At 34.8% G+C, this 12,178-nt stretch overlaps 1 protein-coding gene across 1 annotated transcript; it reads left to right on the top strand.

Annotated features, from left to right (window-relative positions):
• Positions 1 to 1,143: 1,143 nt before the first annotated feature.
• Smp_129560 (hypothetical protein) lies at positions 1,144 to 11,938 on the top strand (the record flags this gene model as incomplete). Its single annotated transcript, XM_018793058.1, has 8 exons — positions 1,144 to 1,994; positions 3,561 to 3,708; positions 4,205 to 4,365; positions 6,227 to 6,479; positions 6,694 to 6,878; positions 8,363 to 8,707; positions 10,112 to 10,630; positions 11,873 to 11,938. The coding sequence occupies exons 1-8, from the start codon at positions 1,149 to 1,151 to the stop codon at positions 11,936 to 11,938; spliced, it is 2,523 nt and encodes an 840-aa protein (XP_018647608.1). The 5' UTR covers positions 1,144 to 1,148.
• Positions 11,939 to 12,178: the final 240 nt, after the last annotated feature.

Here is a 12,178-nt window from a genome sequence, read left to right as displayed (position 1 = left end):
TCTTTTCCGAGATTGTCTCGCTTACAACTGACCTCTTAATTCCGGTTTATTCCATTGATCTGAAGAGTTGTCTGGTGTTGCCTACAGCCACTGCCTTTTCCATTTCTTTTGCTTTCGTTGCCCACCACTTCTTATGATCGTTCATTAAACCTTTGGTTAACCTAGAACTGTTCAGAGCTTTTCCGTTATTGACTATCGGGTCGTTAACACCGTTTTCCAACAATTTGAAATTCCATGTAAATCCCAGTTAGTATTTTGGATATAATTCTGCATATTCCTTTTTTGTCTTGTCGTTGATTAACATAACATAGTGTTTGAAAGTACTCAATAAATGGCGTTCGTAATGCTATTTATTGCAGTTGTTAAGCTACTTATTCAGCTTTAAGGCCTGGTTTTAATTATTAATGTTTTTCATCTCCATCAAAACATTTTCGATTTAGATCATGAATCGATTGATGTTTCATCACCACTGAAAATGTGGGAGCACTGGACGAGAAAGTTCTCGGAGTTCTAGTGAGAAGCCGTGACCAGTGGAGCATAGTCTGCGTCAGGTAGAGACAGGTATCTAGCTCAGACAATGGAAGATGGTCACGCGATTTCATGGATCGGTTGAAGTTAGACATTAACATTGTTGGATGCTGGTTTAGTGGTCTAGAGGATAAGCGTTCGTGCGCGAAATCGAGGGCCCTGTGTTCGGACCCCGCGTGCAGGGTCGTAAGTGTGCACTACTGAGGAATCTTATACTGGGACGAAATGGCCATCTATTGCTTGGAGATTTCCGATGGTGGTCTAACATCAGTCAACTCATTGATTTCAATTAAAAACTTAACAATCTCCACAACCCCATACTGATAAAACACATTTAATGCACAAAAATATCAAGGTTGTTTGAGGATTCGAATATGGTTAGGCACAATGTATCATACCCATAACGTCATTCAATGAAAATTACTATTGCCGTTTATCTATTTATTAACATAAAATTCACTGGTCTTAATAATAATGTTCTTAATTCCTGAAGTAGCTTTCGCTCTACCATCTAATACTCTTACTATGTGGATTTGTTACTGGTTGTATGATCTATATCTTGTAAATCACCTGGAAGTCATTACCAAATGTTTCATCTTTTTATTTCTTTGTTAGAATTCATGATTTCTAATCAACACAATAATGCTGCTGTTTCGTACGCATATAATGCAGCGAATCGACAACAGAGACAAATACAAATTGTTGATGCCAATTCTTTGCAGCCTCTATCAGAATCGCTCGTAAATGAAGAATTTAAACGTGACGAAATCCCAGTTCAGAATACTCAAGTGGTTTATGGAACTTCTGCTGCCGGCTTTGCACCAGTGGTTGGGCAAAATGTTCAGCTTGTTTCATCAGTACCTAATACAATAGAATTAGCGAATAATGCATATGATTCGTCAATGGTTGTCCCTCAAGAGCCTTCACAAGCAGGCTTAGATATCGAACCCATTGATTTAGAAGAGGTTCAGAAAATCCAGGCTCGCATGCCAGCTGCTGATCCAAATGCTCCTGTGGGTTCAAATAAAAACCCCATCAGGATTATACAACAAGGAAACCAGTACATAACTACACAGGATGTATCCGACGAGCACTTACAACAGATTATTCAAGTCCTAACAAATCAAGCACTACTGTCAAGTAGCGGTTCTCGACCAAGTGCAATTTATAATCGTCTCACAAATCGTCGCATTATATTTCGTGTAACACGTGCAAAGCGTCGTCATGATGATGGAAATACTGGAGCTACAGCACTAAGTGGCGAGCGAACTAGATCCAGTATTACTGTTAAAAGTGAGAAAAAAAGTCGGGCTGGTCGACCTATTGGACGAAAACGTAGAAAACGTGGTTCAGATGAGGAAGATCCTGACTTTGAACCTGAGGTGCCGGAAGAAGAAGTTTTACCATTTCCATTAATTAGACGAACATCTGCTTCTGGTCGTGTATCAAAGCCTCCAAAACACTTGGTGAGGAAACTATCATGAAGTACTTTTGCATACAGCTCTACTTGTCAATTTTCAGTTTATTAAACACTTCGAACTTGAATAATATTTAGTCAGTGTTTGTTACGACAGTTTCGTAACTTATTACCTATTTAACTTTTACTCAGTGGTTTAGACATTCAAATGTTCAACTACTAAATTACCACTGAAACTCTTGTCTTTCTGCTTAGACTTGAGTTATTGGATGGTAGCATTAATGCTCAATGAACTCGGTACACCGTACTGGTACATAGAACTTCATGTAACTATTGCACTGCGTTTTACAACCCATGTTGTATACTTAGAGGCCTTTACTGAAATTTGTTTTAATTAAAAAATTAATTAGGTGTTGTCCTCAATACTTATATACGCTTTCTAACTATGTCAGTCAAACGAATGTGTATGGAGAGTAGATAAAATAAAAAAGTATCTCTTTAACTAGTTTTATTGTATGGCTATATACTACTATATTCTACAGTAACAATACAATCGTAATTAAGTGGTAATGCCAACTTGTAATATTTCTTCACGAGTGATTATTAAGTGTTGAATTATTATCTATATCTTCGTATTAATCTATCATGGTTTTCATGATCAGTTAAGAAACTATAACACCTAATCGATTGGTATTATATATTCATTGTAACACATACATTAGTGAACAGCCATGATAAATAACTAATTGGAGAGAGATATTTCTTTGTTCTATTTGTTTCTTATTATAGATCTGTAAATGAGAATCCTGACTTTGCTGAGACAAGTTTTCGTTCAAGACATACTTCAATTTATAAACTGATTGATATAATATTATAGCTTTCCGACGTATCATAGATGTGTCTAGTAGCTTATAAGTGATCACCACATTACTTTAGTGGACTTTGAGTGACGGTTTATATGTGTAAAATAAATTTGCAATCAGATGCAATATTGTATTTGTTCAAGTTGCTACATTCCCTTTAGGTGCGAGTAAATTAGTTTACTTGGCAAATAACAACTATGGTAACTATTAAATTAAGGTAATCTTAGTATTGATAAAAACCCATCGTGGCTACTGGGTGGATTTTCCTACTCCGCTCCTGCTTCGTTTAAGTGCATCTTATCAAAATAGTCATCAACTTGGCGAGCTCCCACTAGTTTAGAACATAAGTTCCTTAACTAATATGATATTTGCTTCAAAATCATTGCTTACTTAATGGTGGGCCGGTGGCTCAGTAGTTAAGGCTTCTGACTTTCTGCTACCAAGCCTCAGATTCGGACACCGTTCCGCTTCAGTTTGATAGAATAGATAATGTTATTAAACCCTCATATTTGGAGTGTGACTCGTAGCCAAGTACTCAAATCTGTACTCATACTTGTGTTTCATTAAATACGACTAGTGGGTTTACCGCGTTGGTCGACAAAACCCTTAATGAGTGATCGATGGCAACTGGTGGCATAACATTAAGGGTGCAGCCTGTTTGTTTTTTTCCATGCTTAGTAACCAATTTGTATCCCGAATATTTTTTACGATATCCTGCATAGGTCATCTGTAGGCGTTTTATGCATTTTCAGGTTAAGGACTATAAACATTTGCGTCTAGAAGATTTGACATCTAAACCGGAGTCAAGTGAAGAAGATGAACACTCCGATGGAGGTTACTCTGATTATATTAACGATGGACTTTCGGATGAAGGTTGGTCCGAAGATGGCACGAATAGAAGTAAGTTTTTATGTATTGTCAACATTTCTGTTGTTTCAGTTGTTACTGCGTTTTCATTATGAGTTGTTTAACACTACGACGATTGACATATTTCTTACTCATTAGTTTCTGTAATTTAAAATCTTAACATATAAGCTTATAACTTTCAGAAATACCAAACATCTTTGTGTGTTGGGATCATTTAGACAAGCTATACCTTTGTGAAAGGTTTATTACTGCTGAAACAGTAAGTTTTGTGACCACTAAACATATATCTGCTAATTGGCTTGTCCTTTTTTATAAGGTCTTCGTCCCGTTGGATCGTACTAAAGTCTTCGTTTTTATTTGTTGTTTTAGTTTCAACATTAACGTTTAAATGAGACGTATTGCTATGGTTGTCGTTGCGATGGTAGTTCCTCTTAATTATGATGTTGCTTAGTATTGAGTTGGAGCTTTGTGATATTTAATAAATTACATCCTTATCAGAACTGCATAAATCTGTTTATATTAATTTTAGGTTTACGTTGGCCATGTCCATTGTGTACTAAAGTGTTCACTTCTCGTGCTGGAGTAGCACGACATCGAAGCATTGCTCATGGTCCAAATCGTGGTAGACCTCGGGGCCGTTGGGCCAATCCATACATGGCTAGTGTTCGACGTAGAGCCAAATTGAAAGAGGTAGTTTCTCATGTTATGTTCAGTTAGTTTTTATTCCAGTCTATTATTTTTCGATTTTAAACGAATTCTGTAGTTTACAATAACAAGCTAAAAGAATTCATACCTTTTCCATCCTTTTTATTGTAAAAATTGTGTTTGGTTAGTCGAAGCACTTTATCCGTTTTCTTTGTAATGCGAGTAAACTGAATTTTTATCATTTACTAGAAGTGCAGCATTCTTATACTTTACCGCCTGAGGTTTTGTTGTAATGCTCACAATTACTTGTCCGTTTGTCCACCTGGCGAACCACACATGACCATCAAAAATAACAAGATAGTACATCAACACAGAATAAAATTTAACCAAACATTTTCTCTTCAAAATATACAATACCTTATAGTTATGCATCCAGTTTTTTCTGTTTCCATTCACTATCCACCTACAGCCTACAATGACTAAAGAAATCAAGTTTGGTAAGTTATTAGCCGTGATCATATAATCCAATAATTTGTATGCTTAAAACAAGTTCGATAGGATGGAATCAGATTTTAGACGCAGTCTTTGTGAGTCGTGTGTATCACTTAATGAATCAGTTCATCAACTTGTTAATTACTAATTGTATAACAGTCAGTCAGATATACACAACGTAGAACCTAGGACATATGTACATAATATGATTTCATCTAACTTATATTTTTTCTGAATGAATGCGGGATCTATATGGAATCCTCACTGTTGTGTAATAGGTTTTTCTCAAATTTATATGAATCGTAAAACGCCGACTGTCTATGTGTACTTTTGATTTATTTGCACAAATATTGCGTATTAAAGATTAAAACATACGGTTACTAATTTGTTCAAAGTACTGTAATATACCATCTAAAGTTCTGAAGTGTAAATTGTTTCTGAAGATGTGAGGTCTTTAGACAAATAATAAAGCAAGTTAAATTATTTCTTTCTTGATCTCAACAACTTAGTTTAAATCATTAACCGAGCTCAAATTCATGTTTTCTATTTAGAGCCACGCATTATATGTCAGAGTTAATTTTATTATGTGACTTCCAACTTCGGTTCCTGGGTCGGGTTTCAAACTTGCAACCCAATAATTGATTGTTCACTACTTTTAATATTGAACCAGCTCATAATTTGAGTACACACAACCTTTACTTTATTATAGGATTGAATCTAGATTTACAAACTAATGGAAATCGGAAATATTGCTGATATTTGTTACTATCAACTTTTTATCCAATTACTTATTGGATGCTCAAATCAAACAATCATTTGCTTATCACTGTGTAAGTAGGGCAAACACTGCACTTTCAAAATGTGAAGCATTCGTCTAACATTATCAAGAGCTTTTTCGTTCTTTCATAGTGATAAACCGTTTGAAATATTCAGAATGTTAGGTTTCTCATAATTGTGAAAATATGAGCGATGTGTCAGGGAAGATCGCTCTTCGTATAACAGAATCCACAGCATTATAAATCAATATGCACGACCTTTCTTATCGTCTGGATGCCTACTCATTTGTTGTAAATTAGATGTATATCACTTCTGTGTGTATATCTGCAACGCCCCGTTTTCAAATAGAGGTTTCCATTGTATTCCTGCTTTCCGCCACTCCGATCTTTTTGAGATTTCTTACTTTTAACGTTAATACCGAGTTATATACCCTAAGTCAGATTTAGTGATATGAACGTGTTTTACAGCATACCTCGAAAAAACAAGTGTTTAGCAGAACCATAAAATTGAGCACCAAATTCAAGTTCTCATAGGTTTTTTTTATATTTATCATTATAGTTGTATTTCCTCATTGTAAGTCAACATAGTTGTTGTAATCAATGTTTAGTGTTTCTGTACCCTGTATTTTCTTTTTAAGGCTGTTTCTGAAGCTACAGATGATGATTTAATTGAATTTGTTGCACCACGTTTGTGTAAATTAATTAGTCCATGGGATCATCTTCTTTTACGTTCAGAGCATGGTAATCCTCCTCTTCCTCAAGTTCCTCGTGTTGTTTTGGATTACTTGAGCTTAGTAGAACGTGCTCGATCATTTCTCTGTGATCAATTAGAACCACGAATAACAAAAAAATCAAAGCAATCAAATGAAATGAATTCAGAAAATCAAAAAGGTGACAAGCAAATTGTTTGTTATAGTAAATAATCCAAGTATTTTTTTTATATTTTTGTCAGCGCTGGTTAATCATAACTATCTTTCCATTTCTCTCTAAAGTTAATGTACTTTACTTATAATACATAGAAATGATTTGCAGAACTCATATTTATAGCTAAGTAGTTTGTACTTGTGTTTTTTTAATCATGTAACTATCCTTCTTTTCTTTTCAGATGGTGAAGACGATAACGATGAAACAAGTGACTCTCCTAAGAATAAGGAAAATCGTTCTGATGTAAAATCACAAGATAAATCCAATGCTCAATCAAATGGCGTTCATGCTGCTGCTGATGATGATGATGGGGATGATGTCGAGGAAGAAGAAGAGGAAGATGATGATGGTGCAATCATAGTTAAGGTTAGTTGCTTCTCCCTGAACTATTTTGTCTTTGTCTTACTAAGAAAAGTATTATCAAGAGTCTTCGCTTCCTGTTGTGTTGATCTTGTTAAGATCAAAGTTAAATACTTAATCCATTTTTTCTAAATATCCTCAAGGTCTTGTGATATAACCTTATTTAGTGAGTAAATGTTCTATTAAAAGTCATTTAAAAATGAAACTAAAGAAATTTAATCTATTACTTGTTTCAGTAATCTGTAAGCAAAGTAATTTTTTTAGTTTGTCACAGGGATTAACTTTACCTAAACCGCTATTGAAAACTATAAAACACTAGACAACTATTTCTATCTACTAGAAATTTTTGAATAGTGCGCATCTATGAATCTACTAGGAAATGTACCTTCGAACTTTCAGGCCTCTCAGCAAGCACCTAAATTCTTAACTATTAAGTTAGTATTCAACGGCTTGCATTTTCAACGTTATCAGTTCGTAATATTGCGTAACTATCAACCGTTGGCATATGTTGTACCTATCTCACACCCGATGTGGCTGAACTCGAATCTTAACCCAACTCATATCTGTGCCAGGCTCTAAGTCGATGATGATTGACTACACAGCAATGGTCACGGCTCCTTATTAGAAATCAAGAGTTTTTTCGTTTGAAAATAGTTTCCGTTATAGATTGATATCATTTGAATAACTATGGAAAATTATGTTTTACTGGTCAGATATTTCGCAGTAGCTTCAGATTTAACAGTGTGTACCAATGTCTCCACACGTGACTCAGCTCAAGGCCATTGCGTTACGAGGTAGTTGCTATATCATTCAGTTGGTGTGTTTTCATTTGATGGTTCGCATTTTCAAATTCAGGTTAATTTGTCGTGCAAATGTCCTCAGTGAGCATCCATCTCACTTCTAACTTTCTTTACGTTTCCTGTCATCGCTTAATGTTGGGAATCTGGAAAATTCATTACAAAACAAGCCGCCATTTGCCTATCGTTTATTGTTTAATCAAATGGTCCAGTTAGTCTACTTACACTTTCTCATCATCATGATCTACAGTGATGTTCTTGTTTGTATATTTTGTATGTGGTTAGTAAACAATTCAACTTGTGTTAGTAAGAATCACTGTAAGCTATTCGTTCTATTATCGAGTTAGAATAATCTGTATTTTATTATCAGTACACAGTATTCAATTATTCTAGCTTGACGATTATCGTGTTCCTCCAAACAAAATTTTGCTGAATCAACTGTTTTCATCATTTGATGGTTTTTAAAATTTTTGTTTTATAAACTTACTGGTGTTAGTATCTACCCGTAGAATGTTTTCGGCATTTAAACTACTGTCTCCCTCAGGTTTCTTATTTATTTTAAGGCTGAACAACTATGGTCTGTTAGTGATACAAATAATGTTTCTGAAAGCTCGTTTATTCCTAAGATTTTTTAAAGATCTAAGTAACTCATTTACTTGTAATAATTTCCAGTACTTTATTGCTTGTATATAGGTGGATACAGAGGAACAGTCTGCTGCCTTAGGTTTACCTTGTGGTAAATATATCGTGAAAGAACCGTTACGTGAAGAATACCTGCCTAGGCGTTTCCGATCAATATTGGCAGCTCAAAGAGCAAATGCAGCAGCAGCGGCCGCATCTGATTCTGATAAGGGTAGTGTCGGACATCAGAAACGTGCAGTAGTTGCCATGGAAACAGCTGAAGATGATGAGGTGGATGCAACTTTACGCAGTGACATTGCCTCTACAGAAGACTCAGTTCAACACTTTGGCGATGCTGCTGTTTCAAATCAAACTGATAATAATTCTCAAAATATTGTGTCGTTAGGCGAGGAGTTAGTAAGTAAAATTGATATGCAGCACTTTTTTCAAGTACTGTACTTTTTATGCACTCACGTTACAGATTTGAGCTGCCCTTTAGTGACAGAGGTTCGTTCAGATAGATGACACCTTCAGATTTCATAAAAAATACCTCATCTAGACAAATCTTAGTTACGTTTGCGCATGATATGTCGCAACATTTTTTTAGTGTTTAACGATAGCCTGTGAGTTAAGCATTCAATTTTGGTTCTGGTTTCTAATAAAGCTCAACCTAGATTATATTCCTCATCTGACTAGTATCGCTGACAACCACATAAAAACTGTGGCTCACTTCATGGATGCGAACATGTGTTTCGGTACCGAGTTTTGTTAATTGGTTTAATGTTCTGTTAACCTGTCATATTTTTAATTGAAAGTTATGGTTATCTCTCCAGTACATCAAACGACAGTCAAAACTGTATGTATCAAGTCAATAAATACTTAGTGCATTTTGCTGTTTATATATTGGTTATGATATTTAATTTCTATGGCTTGAAAAGAAACTTTCGGGAATGTTTTATTTAATATGGTTTTCCTAATACCTAAGAATGAAACAAGTGATTTCAGATGCCTCTTTATAAATGTATGTATGCTTTTAGAATTTCATCTGTTTGATGTAGCATATTCTTATAGATAATGTCCAGTCTCGGTAAAAAGCTTTTTATTATAGTGGATTTAGAAAGTTTATGCGTAGCGTTTGTAGTAGTACTGATTTTTTAAGGGAATATGTAGTTTTCTCCAACCTGCAGCTAAAATTCAGTTCTTCTCATTGACTTTGCGTACAGTTTTACTAGCGTGTATATCCATATTATGGTGTTCTGTTCAGCCTCTTTACGAATCACTATTGGATTCTAGATTATAATCATAAGTGTGATTAAGGACTGTGTTTTGATAATTACCAACGATAGAATCGTTTAATGAACTGTAGATAGAACGCAGTTTTATTGTAATTCAACTTAAGACGTAGCCTTGAATTCGTGGGTGGTTTTAGCTTCCCTTGTTTTACTTATTCAAATCACTTGAGTTTTGGTAAGCTAGAATACTGGAAGCGCGCTGCACAAATAAAGCGATAATATTTGGAGAAAATTAAGGATGGAGGGAGGTATTACGTGAGACAAATCTATCATTCCTCCATAGCCTTGTTTCAGATGGTACAGACAAAATAATTTTCATCTAATTCTTCTAGTCAGTTATTCTGGTTTTACTCCACTTATATTAACCTGGAACAAGATTCATCTTTTGGAGTGTATATAGCAGTGAGAGCTTGGAGTGTTGCTAAATATCTCAGAAAGAAGGTACCAACCTATGTTTCAAAAAATATCAATAAAAGTGCTTTCAATCGCCTGTCCATTGAACAATTTTACTTTTTTGTTTCCTCTATAGCTTCTCCTTCCCGAGGGTGGCTTGGGTTGTCCAGTACCTGATGAATGGCTTACCAGCGGTGCTTTTCTAACAGTCCTGACAGAGAATGGTCAAACTAGTGATTTGGTTATGGAAGCCGCCACTGGTCGTCTATTTCACCGCCCCACAGGTCATCTTGTCAGTCTAGCTGATTCTCAGCAAACAAATCAGTCAGAAGTCGATGATTTTCAGGGTGAAAGTTATGAATACGAATCAACCAATGTTGAACAAAAAACTAAGGCAGTAACAGCACCTAAACAGCCAAGTTCAGATAAACGCAAAGTTGCATCTTCAAAGTCAAAAGTACCGTCAAAATCTCAAACTAATGAAGAATCTGAAATTAGCAATGATGATATTTTATCCCAACAAGAACAAATACTCGCTCAACTGGCTGAAAATGGAGATGTGGTTGATCTGAACACCCTTTTTCCTGGTGTATCTGTTACAGAAGTATCACCTGGTGTATGTTTGGTTACTAAACCAAATGGAGACCGTTTTAATGTAAGTTATGCAAACTACATTAACTGTTGCCTCAATGTGTTACAGAAAATATTTATATTAGCTTCTGTAACACTTATTAGATGCATTACTTTTTAGCCTCCGTAGTTTAAGTTTTACAAAAATGACTTCTAAATCTTTGTACATTTCAATCTTTGAATCTTACCTTTTATCCTAATATTCTGATATTTTAAGTTTTCTAGTCTTAAAGATACTGTCATTTTAACATACGACAGAGGTACATTGGTTTGACTTTCTACTTTATTCAATATTCCATAGCTAGTTTACAAAGAAGATAAGCCTACATAAGACTGATTTGTAACTACTATAAGTCATTTGATAAAAAGAGAATATGAAATAAACTTGTGTAAGTAGCCAAACTAGGAATAGAAATTGAATAGCAAAATATTCATTGTATGTGATTTAGGATTTGCACGAGCCCTTAAGATTTATGTGCGCCTCCTGTGTTGGTTCCTCACACATCTTCACATTTCAATAGACGCCTATATTTCGTTTACTTAACAGTCAATGACTGTGTTGGTATCGTATTCTGGTGTTATAACATGAGAATGTTATTCACATTCTTTAGTCATTGCTATGGATTCAGATGAAATATTATGTTGATGGGTTGAGTTAGCACAAATAGCCAAGTACGTATCGCTTATTTTCTACACCTTATTAGCATTTGATAAAATAAAATGACGGAGATTATCACATAGCTCTGATAATCTTCGTCTTCTTATTACTCTATCCAAAATTGTCAAACGGATTAGTTGCTTCAAATAATCAAGTGGACTGTTGAGGTTTGTATTTCGTTTGTATCCAATTTTATCTGGAGTAACAGTAAGTAGTCAACTAATAACGTCGTTAACACGCATGGGTTCGTTTAAACCTTTTGTAACTTTTAAAAGTTAACGTATGTTCAATTTTTTCTTTAAAGATGTGACTGTAAGTTAGATTGAATTTTACTTTTAATACTTTCCAATAATCGACTTATCGCTTAAATTATTGACCGCTACACTTATTTCCAAACATATTCTGTGCCTAATGTCATTCCTGCATCATCTTCAAAAGTAAAAAATGTATATAATGTCAATCAAGTATAAGAACCGAACCTCAGTCACCGCACTAGTTGGGACACCGTCCCTGTTTTTTTCTATTGGTCAGACTTTACTTCATAAACATGTTATAAGTACAAAAAAATTTGGTTGATTCTAATTTGTGTTTAATTTTAACACTACTCAGGTTGAACATGGTGGCGAAGGAATAACTTTGGAAACACTACAAGCTATCTTGCAGATGGATGCATAGTTGGTTTTTGCGGCGTTGAAAAACTGTTAATCTCTTGTAAATAGACAATCAGTCTGTTTTCCGATTCATTGAAACCCTATACTCACTCATAAATTTTCATGTTAACCTATTCATATCTCATGAATATTTATTATGTATACTTAGATTCATGTGTATTTAAACTAATATCCCATTTTTCACATGTACAAAAGATTACTCACTTCTTGCTGTTTTAAGGGTTTCTCCATTGATATATATGAG

The sequence above is a fragment of the Schistosoma mansoni genome, chromosome 1, assembly GCF_000237925.1.
Source record: "Schistosoma mansoni strain Puerto Rico chromosome 1, complete genome".
Taxonomy (NCBI): domain Eukaryota; kingdom Metazoa; phylum Platyhelminthes; class Trematoda; order Strigeidida; family Schistosomatidae; genus Schistosoma; species Schistosoma mansoni.
Note: the sequence above shows the minus strand (reverse complement) of the source record. Positions and strands in the feature narration are given on the sequence as shown.